At 43.4% G+C, this 18169-nt stretch overlaps 1 protein-coding gene across 1 annotated transcript in view; it reads right to left on the minus strand.

Annotated features, from left to right (window-relative positions):
• Positions 1–11051: 11051 nt before the first annotated feature.
• ETNK2 (ethanolamine kinase 2) overlaps positions 11052–18169 on the minus strand; it is an 80212-nt gene continuing 73094 nt past the window's right edge. The window contains exons 7-8 of the mRNA XM_044288407.1: positions 17660–17733; positions 11052–12856 (exon numbers count right to left, since the gene is read on the minus strand). Coding sequence (XP_044144342.1) covers positions 12784–12856; positions 17660–17733 — 147 coding nt within the window. The 3' untranslated portion in view covers positions 11052–12783. The remainder of the gene's footprint in view (positions 12857–17659; positions 17734–18169) is intronic.

Here is an 18169-nt window from a genome sequence, read left to right on the forward strand (position 1 = left end):
ATACATATAATCTGTTTTCCAGAGCTTTTAGAAATTTATAAGTAGTTTGAGCAACAGTATAGTGCCAAACGCCTCATAAATTTCTCCTAGCAAACCATTGAAGCCAGGAGCCTTATTGTTCGCAAGAGATGATGTGGCCTCTTGAGATTCCTCCAATTTTTAATGGGGAATTAAGAAAGACTCTATCTTCAATTAACAGTGCTGAGAGCGAAATACATTCTAAGTATGATCTACTGTAATGTACTCAGAGAAAATTAGCAATTTGGATTTATATAGATTATTATACAGATCATAAAAAAAACTTCTAATTTTCCCTTAGTATCTTTGACCATTTGGGGATTTTAAAGAGGTAATGAATTGTAGATTGAGATTTCTCAGTTGTCACAAGCATATGCCCAGCTCTTTCTCCTTCCTCTTAATAAAACTGTCTGGTAGAGATCCTCCTGTTCTTAGCCAACTCAAGAACATGTGCTTGCCATGCCTCCCTCTAATTTGCACTATGTAGTTCATCTGGGGCTGGTCAAAGGCTTCCTCCATTTCAGTTGCTCTAATGAGTTCAATCAAATTGCATCGAAGAAATGCCTTCATAGCATCCCACATCACCTCATGGCTTGGCGATCCTCCATTTATGTGAAAGTATTCTTTAATGTGGTTAGCTACAGTAGTATCATCTAATAATGGAAGCCAAAAATAATTTAGTTTCCACGCCCTCAACAATACTGGAGATTCTCGTTAAACATTCAATGCACAGACATTTGGTAATAGGAGTTCATTTACAAGGAACATGTCCCTGCAGGACATAGAATTATACAGGAGAAGAAGCATTCATTTTATTAATTTAGATTCTTGTAACTTCATATCTATTAAAGGAGAGCTCATCAAGCAATCAACCAAAATTGATTATGGTACTGTTTGCACATGGTAGAGATGGCCTTGCAGTTTGCCCGGCGGTCGTTTCAAACTTTGCACATTCACGATTCGCCGAACATGCAAACATATGGCGATGTCCGCCGGCGCCATATTCTTTTACATCGCGCCGAACTTTGACCCATGACACATCCATCAGGTGGGACAGGACAGCTAATTGAGATGTTTGAGCACATGGACACACCTCCAAACTCTAACAGAACGTGATCTGGCAGCCATTTTACATTCTGTGTTTTGCCAGTGTAGGGAGAGGTTGCTTTGTGGAGCAGGGACAGGCTGTTCGGGACACCAAACGCTAGCTAATAGGGCCACAAAAGTCATTTTAAGGACTTGTATAGGTGTGCTATTGATAGGTGTGATATACTTATAATATACTTTCTAACATAGAAAGTATATTATAATGCATTTGTATTGTGCAGCAGTTGTGTGCAGTTCTTCTGCGATACCGCAGGTATATAGACGGACAAACGGATTTGGAACAATTAATTGCAACGGGTGTGATATACTTGTTGCCTAAAAAAAAAACTGATTGAGGGGTGTGATATACCTTTTTCCACAAAATACTGATTGAGGGCTATGATATACCTGTTGCCCTAAATAAACAGGGTGGTGTGATATAACTGTTGTGGCACAAATTAATAATTGAGGGGTTTGAAATACCTGATTCCACAAAATACTGATTAAGGGGTTTGATATACCTGCTTCCACCAAATATTAATTGAGGGTTGCGATATACCTGCTTCCACAAAATACTGATTAAGGGGTTCGATATACCTGTTTCTACCAAATATTGATTGAGGCCTGCGATATACCTGCTTGCACAAAATACTGATTAAGGGGTTTGATATACCTGCTTCCTCCAAATATTGATTGAGGCCTGCGATATACCTGCTTCCACAAAATACTGATTAAGGGGTTCGATATACCTGTTCCTACCAAATACTGATTGAGGCCTACGATATACCTGCTTCCGCAAATACTGCTCTTCTCTAGGGACTTAGGCACAGGGTCATTTTGAAAATGACAGGCAGAGGAAGTGGCAGGCCGTTCTGCAGGGGTGGTAGGGGTCAGGCAGGTGCACAAGGCCAGCGCCTAAATGGGAAGTCGGAGAAGGCACGTGCGATTGAGTCAAAGGGCACACCAGAGTTGGTTGAGTGGCTCACTCAGCCTTCCACTTCTGGACCCTCCTCATCTTCTGTATCTGTACCCACCTCACTCTCTGCTGTGTGCACCCCCAAATACACCACTACCACCAACATAGCCCCTCCACTTGAGTCAGAGGAATAATTTTCCCAGACATTACCGATGCACAGCCATTCTTGACATCGGATGAGGAAGAGGAGGTAGCAACGGCCGCCACCCAGCGGTCTGACGACAGTACCCAGATCAGCCCAAGGAGGGTGGTCCCCGCTGTTGCTGCCTACTCCGAGAACTCAAATGTCAGTGGTGGTAAAGGTGACAATGATGACGTGTCGATGGACGTCAAGTGAGTGCCCACAAGAGAGGAAGGGAGTTCAGAGGGGGAGAAGGAGCAGCAGAAAGGGGGGAGAAGCAGGCAGAGCTCGCAGGTCACAGTAGGCAAAAATCAGACTGCAAATGTATCTGGAGCGAGCCATCAACCGTCACTTCTGGCGCTCCCAGGACGTCGGCACATGGCTCCGCAGTGTGGGCTTTTTTTAACGTGTCAGCCTGTGCTGTCAATGCATTAATCGCGGTAAGCTCAAAACTCACCTAGGGATGACCACCTTAAGAAGGCACCTGGCCTCCCATCATCCAGCCCAGTGGGAGCAACACTTTCAGAACCCACAAAGCTACACTCCCTGTGCTCCACGTCCTGCCTCTTCTCCTCCTCCCATCTGTCCTCCACTCCACCTTCCACCGTGCCGTCGTCGCGTTTATCTGGCAGAAGGCAGGCTTTCGTGGCCCAAATGTTCGAGCGTAAAAAGTTGATGACACCGGATAATCCTCTTGCCCAACGGCTGACCGCTGGCTTGTCAGAACTGCTAGCCCGCCAACTACTGCCATATAAACTGGCGGACTCGGAGGTCTTTAGAAACTTTGTGGCCATTGGCACACCGCAATGGAAGGTCCCTGGAAGGAAATATTTCTCCCAGAAGGGCATCCCAGAGCTATATGGGAATGTTCAGCAGCAAGTGAATATATCTCTGGCACACAGTGTCAGTGCAACGATATATCTGACTACAGACACGTGGTCTAGCAAACACGGGCAGGGAAGGTACATAAAGGCCCACAGAGTGAATCTTCTGATGCCCGTCAAGCATGTAACCCATGGCTCCCGTGTGGATTTGGTGTTACCACCAAGGATTGCATGCAGGCCTGCCTCTTCTTTTCCACTGCTACCGCCTATTCCGCTGCGGCCCCCAAGCTCCCCAGAACCTATTTGACATCCCAGGTGAGACGTTGCCATGCTGTGGCTGTTGTGCCTGGAAGCCAAGAGCCACACCGGTCCGGCACTGCTTTCAGCTCTGCGGTCACAGGCCGATCAGTGGCTAACCCCGCTCAATTTGACAGTTAGTAGGTAAGTGGTGTGCGACAATGGTGCCAATCTGCTAAGCACGCTGAAACATGGCAAAATGACACACACCGTGAACTTAGTCGTGCAGCGATTCGTTGCCAAATACCCTGGGTCTAGGATGTCTTGTGGCAGGCCAGGAAAATCTCTGGCCATTTTAGATCTTACACGGCCATGGCTCGCCTTGCTGACGTTTAGCGGTGACGCCACTTGCCCGACAGACGTTTGATTTGTGACAGCCCGATGCGCTGGAACTCCACCTTATATATGCTTGATAGGCTGCTCCAGGAGCACCGTGCCATTAACGACTACCTGTACGAACTCTGCAGCAGAACAGGTTCTGGGGAGCTTGGTTTCTTTTCACCGTGCCAGTGGCTGCTTATGCGCGATGCATGCAGACTTTTGCAGCCATTTGATGAGATCTCCAAACTGGTCAGTCGCAGCCAGGGCGCCATCGTACCTTACCCCTTCTTTCTGGAGCGTGCATTGTGTCGTGTCATTGATCAAGCCGTCGAGGAGCAGGAGCTGGAAGATGAGGATTTTTCTTTACATGTATTGAATGTGCTAATACTTGTCATTGGTAGCATTCTGGTGCACCTGGTAGCCTGTGTTACATGGCATTTTATAGGTGGGGCTCGCAGACTCCTCCTCCCTCCCACTGTTTTAGGGATCTTACTATGGAGGTATGTATGAGCTTGGCTGTGAGTCGGTCCTTAGCACCTATCAGACTGTATTCACACATGATAGGTAGTTTAGCGGTAGGAACCAAGCCACACTGAGATACCTTGACGGGGTGCGCAGGGCTCCGATATGTTCCTGACTTTTTTCAGTGATATATGCATTTTTATATTTTCATCCACACATTATTTCATATTGTGTAGGATGTTTTTGTGGTGCATGTGGTCCACTGCTGGCATCCTCCATTGTATGCATTTTTGCTGGGGATTGCCGTTAGCAATGGATCACTTGCGGAGGAATTGCTCCCCCGATTATAAACACGTTACAGTGTTTGGGGTTGAGCATTTCCTCCCATTTAGGCCACTTTATTCAGTGATTTTTCTTTACATATTGGCTAAAGTCTCAGCTTTTAACATCAGCGTCAGGGTCTAGCCAGTATGGTCAGTCACATATTATTGTGGTGCACCTTTTTTCAGTGATATATGGAAGTCACAATGCTGAATGAATTCCCAGGGTGGGGGGGGGGGGGGGGGCTACTCCATCTGAGACAAATCAGCAGGAGTCTTAAGAGGAGTCAGAGGAGGATAGTGGCTGGGGGGAGGAGCAAGAAGAGCAGGGTTTGAGGGGGGACTTTAAACTTTTCAGGGATCCTTGGTGTTGTCCGTGGCTGGGGGGAGGAGAACGAGCCCCACCGTTTCCAATTTAGTGCCTTCATGCTCCAGTGTTTGAAGCGGGACCCCCGTATAAAAAGTATAAAGGGCAAGGGCCAGTACTGTGTGGCAACATACTTAGACCCCCTGGTACAAACACAAAATGGCAGACATGTTACCAGCATCACAGAGGGCTGGCAGAATGCAGCATTTCCAGGCCTTGCTGCAAGAGATGCTGCATTCTACTGTTGTGAGCGCTGGCAGAGGAATGTCCACCAACAGCGAAACAGGTACGGGTACCAATCCTACCACGTCTGCAAGGAGAGTGTTGTTTGAAGATGTGTAAGTCACTTAGGATATAAGATCATTCTTGCAAGCAACCCATCGACAGCCATCCTCCGGATTCAGCCTCAGAGAACGCCTAGACCGATAGGTGTCCGACTACATCGGGTTAACGGCCCATGTGGACGCTCTGAGAAGCGAGGAACCCCTGGACTACTGTGTGTGCAGGCTTGACCTGTGGCCAGAGCTGGCACAATTTGCCATGTAACTCTTGGCTTGCCCCTCGTCGAGTGTCCTGTCCGAAAGGATGTTCAGTGAAGCAGGGGGGATCGTGACCGATAAGCGCACTCGCCTAGCTCACGACAGTGTAGACTATCTCACATTTCTAAAAATGAATGAGGCATGGATCTCGGAGGAATTCAACACCTGTGACGACCACATGTAATTGAATTTCCTCATGCCAGCCAACACATATCCGCCACAACCCAGAACAAAGAATGGTCCTTGTCTTATGTATATACAGCGGCATAAAAGGCCTTTTCTGTCAGGTGAATGCCTAATTTTTGGGGCCTGTACTCCAGTAGCCTACAGTAAAATTTTTAACCAGTGACCGCCTAATGTACCTCCAGCCACATAATCACTAGTTCTTTTCTGTCAGGTTAATGCCTAATTTTTGGGGCCTGTACTGGCCTACAGTAAAAACAAAATCCAGTGACCGCCTAATGTACCTCCAGCGACGTAATCACAAGTTCTTTTCTGTCTGTCGAATGCCTAATTTTTGGGGCCTGTACTGGCCTACACTAACATTTTTAGCCAGTGACCGCCTAATGTACCTCCAGCCACATAATCACAAATTATTTTCTGTCAGGTGAATGCCTATTTTTTGGGGCCTGTACTCTAGTGGCCTACAGTAAAAAAATGTATCTAGTGACTGCCTAATGTACCTCCAGCCACATAATCGCAAGTTCTTTTCTGTCAGATGAATGCCCAATTTTTGGGGCCTGTACTCCAGTGGTCTACAGTAAAATTTTTATCTAGTGACCGCCTAATGTACCTCCAGCCACATCATCACAAGTTCTTTTCTGTCAGGTGAATGCCTAACTTTTTGGGGCCTGTACTCCCTTGGCCTAAAATAAAAAAATTCTAGGCTCCAGCAGGGCACATTTTTTATAGTTTCCCTTTAAGACACATAAAAATGGCCCCTGATTAAAATGAAAAAAAAAATTGTGGGAATGGTTGCCAGTGATCCCCCTCTGGTATGTCACTGTCCATGTTGTGGGAATATTTCTGCACTTCTAGTAAGTATTTAGTGGCTGCAAATATGACCTGAAGATTTTTCAGGTTCGCCTGCCATTAAAGTCAATGGGGCCTGGTTCGAGAACATTTGATTGCGAACTGCGCATTTGCGTTCGCGAAACGTCCCGGCCGACGTTCGTCCGTCAGTCTGCACGCAACCTATCCCAATATGAATGAGCTACATTATTGACGTCACCCATAATCATGAATGGAATATTTGGTACAAGTTCTATAAATATAAGAACTTTTTTCATAACTACACTGAAGTACAGGAGAGGGGTATATAAAGCAATTACAGTACACTCCAACACAAATAATATGCAACGTAAACATATGGTTCTGCCCTTATCATCTGTTCCTAAGTGATACACATGAATGGAATGGATCTATGAACTAGGATGCTCACCCCTGGATATTCCCAGTGGTGAGAAAAGTGGTTTTGCAGTCATTTGAATATTTAGATGACTATGCTAAAATATGGGTTTCTTGCTCATTAAACATGTAATCTGATGTTTCAGCACAGGGGGAACTAATTCCACATAAACCATGTGATATAGTAGGATTATTTTAAACATAATTTAATCTTGGATATACTATTTGATTTAAAAGCTAGATGGCTACAGAAGGGACATCATGTATCTAGACAAGGAATTCCTCTTCTGGTTTTCCTGCTTGGAGTATCCTAATTGCGTCCAGATGCATACGTATATACGTCACTTTGCTAAACCATGTCACATTCCTATTGGTTCATTTGTTGTTTTAGGTTGACACCAGGGGCTTTGCTAATAAAGGGAGTCTTCTGCCGTTTGGAGTTGGAAAAGGTGGAGGATGACTGAAATACAAATAAGTCATGTCTTCTCATTCTTTTACCCCTAGACAAAATTTTAAGATTTGGATCATTGAAGACAACATGGTTAGATCTCCAGTATAGGGATCATAAAAAAAATCTACCATGGCACATGTAAATAAATTGAATTAACACCAGTGTATTTATACCACAGCCAAAAATAAAAATATAAAGCACAAATTTTACCCCCTCCCTTTTCTTACCCTGCCTTAACCCAGGCAGGTTGAGGCACAATTTTGCCTTGAAACTTGGCAGTATTACAACCAAAATTTATCATCCAACATGTGCAGGCTTCCCACTACAAAATGATAGTTCAGTTTTTCTTCCCAGGGCCATAGGGAATATGAATAAAATTGAGTTACCTGAATATTTCGTTTCCTTGAGTCTGAGACAGCAACTAGGACAGTGGTAATGGATTTTACAAAAAATTAGAGAACTCTCCAAGACCAGAGGTATGGGAATTTAAGACATAACCTTTACTAGTGATTATTAAAAAAATCTCAACACCATAGAGACATACATTGAATATAGAAAACGTGTGTGAAAAAAAAACACATTTTGGCTGCAAAATTATAAAATATGTCACCAGGCGGAGTTGGGGCCATAGGATACAACATAGGGGAAGAAAATATTGAACAATCTCACTGGTCCGGACGCGATAAATGGTTACTTCGGATGTTAATCGTTCAAAGGTCCCCAGGTTGCTGTTAGTGCCAGATACACTCTCTCAGGTGCGTTATCAGTGTACAGCCAGGCGGAAAATAGGAGTTCTCCAATACTTCACAAAAACGAAGCAGGGTGGCTCTTGAACGTTTATGCAGAGGCGGCAGCAGGGACAGCTATCCCTATAATGCCCTACGAAGGGAGGGGAGCTATAAATACCCTACCTACCTATGCAGAGCACCCGAAAGGGGCGACCACGCCCGGATGCCTATCCCTAGACCCGGGCAGAGTCCCTAGTGTACCCTAGAGCAGTGTTTCCCAACCAGTGTGCCTCCAGCTGTTGCAAAACTACAACTCCCAGCATGCCTGGACAGCCTTTGGCTGTGCGGGCATGCTGGGAGTTGTAGTTTTGCAACAGCTGGAGGCACACTGGTTGGGAAACACTGCCCTAGAGAGAAGTTCCCGACGTGCGACGTTTCGTTGCAGTAACTCATCAGGGGATACGCAATCTAGGTTGAAATGCTGAGTACACAAAATGCTGAATATACAAATTGCTGAATATTGCTAGGTATAAGAGGGGATAACTCCAACCAAAAATCAAGATTAAGGCTAGGTTCACACCTGAGCATTTTACAGCGCGTTCCTACGCGCTGTAAAACGCTCAACAGGCCAAAAACAATGTTTCCCTATGGGCATGGTTCTCACCTGAGCGTTTTACAGCGGGTACGAACGCGCTGTAAAACGCCCTACGCCCCAATTAGTACAGGAGCTTCTTTGGGGTGTATTGTCGCGCGTATTGTGGCAGTTTTTCATTGGATGCCTCTGTGGTTAATCACACAAACGCGCGTATTACGCGCGTTTCCAAAATACAAAAACACCCTAAAATACGCCCGATAAAAACTCCTGTAAAAAGCACTTATCGAATACGCTCAGGTGTGAACCCAGCCTAAGGGATTACCACCAATAAAGGAGGGGGTCCCGTGCTACAGGTGCAAGTAGCCGGAACGCAAAAGGAATCCCTAAGGTGCCCTATAGTGATAAGGGACTTTAAGGTAACAAGGAGCTAAGGTAGCCTAACTACCAGTGGGCAGGGGCAACATGACTCCGCGTCCAGTCTGACGCTAGGTGTCCAAGTAAAGATGCTGCTTCGTGCTCTTATGTGTGTCCCTGCTGTCCGGAGCAGGGCTTGGCTGTCTCTCACCGAGGAGATTCCACGCATGGCATCCGCTCGTGTGAAAGAGCCCGTACACAAAGTCTTTTTTTGTGTCACAATTGCACCCAGGCACAACCCCTTTCTCTGGCCTGCCCGTCCCTTAGACCATGGATAGCGCTAGCCCATAGTACATCACCTTGCTCTGAATTCTTGCGCATGTGCTGTTCGTTTGCATACTGTTACATGAACAGTACTCTTGTTTGCACCCTGGAGCAATTAATTTCTTGCAATTCTGGGGTCGCGGTAACTTGCGTGTGAGTTGAATGGCTGCATTGCTACACAGTGATATTTTCTCGCCCAACGAGTGAACGATATTTCTGTCTGGGTGCTGTCCGGACAGAATGATTTGCTTGAGTGAATGAATCACTGCACACTTGTAGTAGAATCCTGACACATAGAGTCTGTACTGTCTAGTTGTGTGTATCGATGCACAGTCCTCTATGCAGTAATGCAGCACACATTGAGAGTTCAGACAAAGAATCTGACATTTCCTAATCACTTTATATGAAAATAAGAGAATCTCATCTATATTCTTTATTAATGTATTTATTGAGATTTTAACCTCATCACAAAGTAGATTTAGTCTAATTTTTCTCAGTTTTATTACAATATCCAGTGGACAACGGAATTCACAGCTCTTGCAAAATTACCTATCATACAAAATAAGTCTCCAGTTTGGCACATACCACAGTCTGCGCAAGATTTCTACATGTGATGGTACAGTTCTTTTTTACAGATGCTTTCATACACTCTCCATCGGCCAGTCCATGTCATTTGCACATAATAGTCACATGATAACAATTCCCATACTTGTCCACTACATTTTATAGCTTTTTTATGTACTAAGTGTAGTTGTATTAATTACATACTCTACTGACTGCAAATATTCCTATGGCTTCATGCACAAGACCACGGGTGGTTCAGCAAAAAACTTGAACCGCTGTGTGCCCTTTGCATCTTGGTGTGGATCTATTGACTTCAATGGGTCTGTGATCTGCAAGATGCGGCGAAAGATAGGACATGTCCAATCTTTTGCGCCATGGAGTAACGGACCTGGAAGGCCACGGAAACACGTTTCTAAATCCAACTCAGAGACTTCTATGGACTAAAAACTGTGAATATGCAGGGTAATGAAAAAAACTCCATGCACATAAAAAATGCGTTTACAAAAAAAAAAAATCTGAAGAAAACTATTGAAATACTGTATATTGGCAACATTTCTTTTCAATGAAATCAACAGACATAATGTGGATCTGTAATATACATGTACGTGAGCCCTTTAAGAAAAATGCACCAAGAAGCTGGTTAAGGCTACATGCAGACGACAGTTGTTTTAGTCTGAATCCGAGCCACATTTTAATTTTTGCGGCTCAGATGTTTTTGCGGCTATTCACTTTAATAGGGCCGTGTGCTGCCCGCATCCGTTGTTCCGTTCCATGGCCCTGCAAAAAGAATAGAACATGTCCTATTCTAGTCCATTTTGAGGACAAGAATAGGCATTTCTATAATGGGCTGTCTGTTCCAGAACGCACACAGGCAGCATCTGTGTTTTGCGGATCCGCAATTTGCGGACTACAAAACATGACACGGTCATGTGTATGTAGCCTAATACTGAAAAGACAATTCCCATTGTCTGAGGTATTCTACTGTCTTTCATAGCTCCTATTAGTGAAATGTTTTTTTGAGCCACTTGGGCTAATTCACGCTTGTGTTGTTAATTCCAGTATTGAGATTCGGTAGAGGATCTCAATACCGCAATTAAACGTATCTGTTTTGATTTTGCACATCAGGATGCATCTGTTCTGTTAGGATGCGGCTGTGTGAAATAAAAACAGAAAAAAATTGATCCGTCTCAAAATACACTGAAAGTCAATGGGTTAGGCTACATGCACATGAACGTTGTTTGTTTCCGTGTCCGTTTTTTTTTTTTTTATCAGTATGTCCGTTCCGTAGCCCTGCAAAAAAATAGAACATGTCCTATGCTTGTCCGTTATAGGCATTGTTACAATGGATCTGCAAAAAAAACAAAACGTATGGCAATTTGCGGACCGCAAAACACATACGGTTGTGTGCATGTAGCCTTACAGATCTGTTTTTTAGGCTCCAAAAAAAACCTGATCTGTCACGATTGACTGACATTGTTTTCAGTGCCAGATCAGTTTTTTTCCTTTTTTATGACCGGACACAAAACCGTAGCTTGCAACGGTTTTGTGTCCGATTACAAAATGGAATGATGCTGGAACGGAAGACATCCTGAATGGATCTCTTTCTATTCAGAATCCATGAGGACTATACGAAAACGTTTTTTTCCCCTGGTATTGAGATCCTCTGCCGGACCTTAATACTGGAAAACAACAATGCATGCAGGGGTCGCAATAACGCCTGTACAAGCGTCATAGACGCCTGTTCAGGCAATTTTACGCTTTGAAAAAAGGCTAATGCGTATGAATATGCATTAAGGCTTTTCATGTAGTTACCAGCGCACTGCACGCTTTGAATCTCATGGGCAGCACAGCAATACATCCAATAGCTAAGCTCCTTACTGGCAGGTGTAGGGACGGCAGCAAGTAAGGAGCTTCTTATTAGGGAGGGAGGCTGCTCATTGGCCAATTTGGGCGCACTGCTGCTCCAGAGTCCCTGACTGTGTAGGCTAACTAGTGGCTGGCAGAAGGAAGATCCATGAAGACTGAAGAGCAGCCCGTGAGGAGGCCAACTAATGTCTGGGGACAAGCTGATAAGGAGCTGTGGATGGACAGAAGAGCACTGATCTTTGCTCTGCACCAGGGTAATGGGATCACTTAGAGTGCAGCATGGCTGCATTCTTCTGACTGCAGATCCAGCTGCCCACATCAGCGGTGAGGAGGTGACTGCCAGACAAGAGGTCATTATACCTCTTGGAGTCTTGACACCGGAATGTAAAGTACAACGCTAAACTCTCCTGTGTTCTCCCTGTGTTAGGTGCTCAGCCAGTGCCTGCTGGTGCAGTGATCAGTGAGTCAGTGTATTTGCCTCTGCCCCATCAGCATCATCCCAGCAAAGACATTTCTGCACTGCTTGGTCATCTCATGTGTGGGCACTGGATCTACACAGCAGAACATTGTGGGGATAATCATGGTGCTGATGGGCCAATGTAATACTGGAGATGCAGAGCACTGATAATTTGCCATTTTGGCTGCGTTATATTTTAAATATGATGGAGAAAACACGAGTTTTTAAATTGCACAATCAGAAATGTAAAATTTTCTAAATTTGCTATTTATGTATAGAAGACAATGCTAGAGTAGACTGGTAACGGTTTCCTGCATAAATAGCAGCCTGTTAATGTTATTTAGACCTATGTATTATACATATTGATCACTTCAACTTTCGTACTCCTTTTCAGCTGAAAATACTCCTCAAAATTGGTAAGAGGAGTATTTTAAATCTTTTGGGAAAAAAAATTGTGCGACCTCTGAACGCAAGCGTGAAAGTAGCTTAATAAAGATATCCTTTACTTATAACCCGCAATAAAATGTGTATAATTCACGTTTAGACATAGCATTACTCTCAAGCTAAGTTTGTGTAACTGGGTAAGGGGACACTCTGATTATTAGCCAATATAGTGTCACTGATCCAATGTTAGTGTTTGTATGTAGAGGACACTGCAGATTTTGACCAGATTATCCTGTTTTTGCTTTAGTTTCCAGTGTTTTGTTTACTTCACATCCTGCAGTGTAGTCATATGTGGCTTCACTTGAAAGTATTGCTGGAACCTTAACTTAGCATACCTGATGAAAAAGAAACAAAGAATCAAATGACTACCACGATAACAAGTATCCTAGTGAAAGGAAAGATAGAACATAGACAGAACTGTTCCTTAAAGGGGTTGTCTCATTTCAATAAATAGCATTTATTATGTAGAGGAGGTTAATACAAGGCTCTTTCTAATGTATTATTATCCATAAGCTGGCTGGATTAATTTTTCGATCACATTATATACTGCTTGTTTCCATGGTTATGACCACCCTGTAATCCAGCAGCGGTGGCCGTGCTTGCACACTATAGGAAAAAGCACTAGCCCATGTGCGCTCCCACAGTTCCGGTCATCAGAAACGCCAGAGATTTTTCCTATAGTGTGCAGGCATGACCACTACCGATGGGTGGTCATAACCATGGAAACGAGCAGTGTATAATGTGATGGAAAAATGAAACAAGCCAGCAAACAAAGCAATATGGACACTTACAATACATTAGTAAGTGACTTGTATTAAAGGAGTTCTGAAGTTCTTTTAAACTGATGATCTATGTTGTGGATATATCATCAGTAGTTGATCGGCGGGGTTCCAACACCCAGGACACCCGCCGATCAGCTGTTTGAGAAGGCAGAGGCGCTCCAGTAGTGACGTGGCCTTTTCTCTGTTTCCCTCAGGCCCAGTGACGTCACGACTAGTAACATGGGCCTGGGCAGGGCTAAGCTCTGTTCCCTTGAATGGAGCTTAGCCGCACCCAAGCCAGTGATACTAGTTGTGACGTCACGAGGCCTGTGGTAAACAGCGTGAAGTTGTGGTGCTAATGCCAGCGCTGCTACCTTCTTAAACAGCTGATCGGCGGGGGTCCCAGGTGTCAGACCCCCGCCGATCAGATGCTAATGATCTATCCAGAGAATAGATCATCAGTTTAAAAGAACTGCAGAACCCCTTTAACTTTATCTACATTATAGATACCATTTGCTGAAGTGAGAAAACCCCTTTAATCCCTTCTTACCCTAGGCCCCTTTTCATCTTCCTGCCCAGGTCTATTTTTTCAAATCTGACATGTCTCACTTTAAGTGGTAATAACTTTGGAATGGTTTGGAATGGGCAGCACGGTGACTCAGTGGTTAGCACTGGGGTCCCTAGGTTTGAATTTGACCAAGGACAACATGTACATGGAGTTTGTATGTTCTCTCTGTGTTTACATGGGCTTTCTTACTCCAAAGGCATACTGATAGGGACCTTAGATTGTGAGCCCCATTGGGGACAGTTGGATTCTAATGTCTGTAAAGTGCTGCGGAATAAGTGAGCACCATATACAGACGTGGACAAAATTGTTGGTACCCTTTGGTCAATGAAAGAAAAAGTCACAATGGTCACAGAAATAACTTTAATCTGACAAAAGTAATAATAAATTAAAATTCTATAAATGTTAACCAATGAAAGTCAGACATTGTTTTTCAACCATGCTTCAACAGAATTATGTAAAAAAATAAACTCATGAAACAGGCATGGACAAAAATGATGGTACCCCTAGAAAACACAGAACATAATGTGACCAAAGGGACATGTTAATTCAAGGTGTGTCCACTAATTAGCATCACAGGTGTCTACAACCTTGTAATCAGCCATTGGGCCTATATATATGGCTCCAGGTAATCACTGTGTTGTTTGGTGATATGGTGTGTACCACACTCGACATGGACCAGAGGAAGCAAAGGAAAGAGCTGTCTCAAGAGATCAGAAAGAAAATTATAGACAAGCATGTTAAAGGTAAAGGCTATAAGACCATCTCCAAGCAACTAGATGTTCCTGTGAGTACAGTTGCACATATTATTCATAAGTTTAAGATCCATGGGACTGTAGCCAACCTCCCTGGACGTGGCCGCAGGAGGAAAATTGATGACAAATCTAAGAGACGGATAATCCGAATGGTAACAAAAGAGCCTAGAAAGACTTCTAAAGAGATTCAAGGTGAACTTCATGCTCAAGGAACATCAGTGTCAGATCGCACCATCCGTCGTTGTTTGAGCCAAAGTGGACTACATGGGAGACGACCAAGGAGGACACCATTGTTGAAAACGAATCATAAAAAAGCAAGACTGGAATATGCCAAACTACATGTTGACAAGCCACAAAGCTTCTGGGAGAATGTCCTGTGGACAGATGAGACAAAAATCGAAGTTTTTGCCAAGGCACATCAGCTGTATGTTCACAGACGAAAAAATGAAGCATATCAAGAAAAGAACACTGTCCCTACTGTGAAACATGGAGGAGGCTCTGTTATGTTCTGGGGCTGCTTTGCTGCGTCTGGCACAGGGTGTCTTGAATCTGTGCAGGGTACAATGAAATCTCAAGACTATCAAGGAATTCTAGAGAGAAATGTACTAGCCAGTGTCAGAAAGCTTGGTCTCAGTCGCAGGTCATGGGTCTTGCAACAGGACAATGACCCAAAACACACCGCTAAAAACACCCAAGAATGGCTAAGAGGAAAAAATTGGACTATTCTAAAGTGGCCTTCTATGAGCCCTGACCTCAATCCTATTGAGCATCTTTGGAAGGAGCTGAAACATGCAGTCTGGAAAAGGCACCCTTCAAACCGGACACAACTGGAGCAGTTTGCTCATGAGGAGTGGGCCAAAATACCTGCTGAGAGGTGCAGATGTCTCATTGACAGTTACAGGAAGCGTTTGATTGCAGTGATTGCCTCAAAAGGTTGCGCAACAAAATATTAAGTTAGGGGTACCATCATTTTTGTCCATGCCTGTTTCATGAGTTTATTTTTTTACATAATTCTGTTGAAGCATGGTTGAAAAACAATGTCTGACTTTCATTGGTTAACATTTATAGAATTTTAATTTATTATTACTTTTGTCAGATTAAAGTTATTTCTGTGACCATTGTGACTTTTTCTTTCATTGACCAAAGGGTACCAACAATTTTGTCCACGTCTGTAAGTGGATAAAATAAATAAAAATCTAAACGATTGTGAGACTGTCACATTGTACTTCATGATAGCGGTAAATTTGGTAAATATTGACATGCTATCTTTATTCTGCTGGTCAGTATGATTACAGACACCATTTGTATATAGTTTTTTGTACCTTTTACTACTTTTACATAAAACATTTTTGTAAAGAAAAATCATGTTTTTGCATCGCAATTTTCTGAAAGCAGTGGCACGTCACGATAATCTGCCTGAACATCAGGCAATCTAAAGAGGCCTTTAGTTGGCACTTCCTATATGGAGTAAATTTCAAGATGCATTCCAGAAAAATGATTATTGATGTGCTAATAACTTTTATGCAGAAAACGTCAACTAGGGAGGCTCAATGCCTAGATGGAAGGGTAACGGTGGGTTCACTGCTCGCTGGGTCACCCACCCAGTTAAAGGTAAGAGAATATAACAAGGAAAACGAAAAGGCACACCACCTTCTGGAGAAAAGTGTTTAACTGTTTATTCAAGATCAGGAGTGTGAATAAATATTCCAACTATAATACTCAATATATGATTAAAAACGCAATAATAGTTCAAAAGATATCATAAGATAAAAATATATAAACAATAAAAATCACTGAATAAAAAGTCACTGAGTAACTACTCAAAATAAAAAGTGTAGCGCCCTCATAATATATGGAATCCAATGTGAACAGTCTCCTAAAACGTGCCACAACCGTGGCAATAAAAGAGGTATCCGGCTGTAACACAGAGGTAAGAACCACTGTTCTCATAGACCGCCCAATATAGTCTGATGAATAGTTTCCAAGCTTATTGAATTGTCTCAGTGAGACTCTTTCCACTTCGTAGTGATTGGAGTGTCCGTTGGTGTGTCAGCAGAATCGCTTACTCACGTGTCTGCACGGGCACATTCCAGAGAGTGGAGAGCAGGATGCCTTCACCGAGACGCTGAATACACGTGTTCGGAGCGCTCGGCTCAGTTGCTTGGGGGGAGTGTCAAGGTCAGATGATCCTGGTGGACAGATCAGATGACCAAATCAGCTGATGCGATGTTATAGTCATGTGGTACACAGGTCCTATACCACAGTAAGAGTCTGTATCGAAGGTGGTTAATTCAAGAAACTTCTTTAGTGCACACAAGGATTCTTCTGTACTTTAGGTCCGGACCAGTACTGGATGTGGAGAAGCCGTAGTTCGCTAGACGCATTTCGAGGCGACTTGCCTCCTCCTCAGTAGCTACCGAACTGTTCCAGACTATATTGGGCGGTCTATGAGAACAGTGGTGCTTACCTCTGTGTTACAGCCGGATACCTCTTTTATAAGTTTCAGGAGACTGTTTACATTGGATTCCATATATTACTACACTTTTTTATTTTGAGTTGTTACTCAGTGACTTTTTATTCAGTGATTTTTATTGTTTATATATTTTTATCTTATGATATCTTTTGAACTATTATTGCAGTTTTTAATCATGTATTGAGTATTATAGTTGGAATATTTATTCACACTCCTGATCTTGAATAAACAGTTAAACACTTTTCTCCAGAAGGTGGTGTGCCTGCTCTTTCTCCTTGCTAATGACTTTTATACCTCATTCACATGTCAGTGTTTGGTCAGTAATTTCCATCACTGATGGTGAGACAAAACCAGGTGCAGCTCTAAACACAAAACAGGTGCAGATATTTCCCTTATGCCTTATGTCTGTGGAGGCTCCAATCCTGGTTTTCGCTCACAATCACTGATGGAAATCACTGACTAAACACTGATGTGTGAATAAGGCTTTAGGGAACTGTTTGTTCAACGGCAATGGTTTCCCTGCTCTTATCAGAGATCATTCCAACTTCTCTTTATGTTATACAGTACTTCCTTAAGATACTTACTGTGCAAAGTTAAAGTCAATGTCTGAAAATCTATGCTGAATGAGAGCCCATAGACCCCAGAAGAAGTGGGATGCCTGGAAAAGAAAAAGTAGTTATTGTAAGTACTGATACACTGCATTCAGAAATCTTAAAGCAGTTGTCCTTGCTCCACATATTGATGACCTCTCCTAGACCTGAGTTGTAGTAACCCAGCATGGTGACTACACAGTAGACGACGAAGTCTGCTTCCAGCTCCGTCCACTGTGTAATTTCTAGTGCCAGCCGCTGCTGACAACTGAACGGTGGGACTGTCGGTTGTCTGCCCCTCAATGATCTGATGTTGATGACTTATCCTAAAGATAGGTCATCAATATGTAGCGCACAGGCAACCCCTTTAACAGAACAATATACACTGGAAATGCACAAAAACATATCCCAGCAGCTCTTCTCTTTATCTCCTCCTTTTTCCCTTGATCCTATTTAGTCTCATTTTACAGTTAAGACTGAGAAACCCTGGGGAGTTTTAGCAAA

This window comes from Bufo gargarizans, chromosome 3 (genome assembly GCF_014858855.1).
Source record: "Bufo gargarizans isolate SCDJY-AF-19 chromosome 3, ASM1485885v1, whole genome shotgun sequence".
Taxonomy (NCBI): Eukaryota; Metazoa; Chordata; class Amphibia; order Anura; family Bufonidae; genus Bufo; species Bufo gargarizans.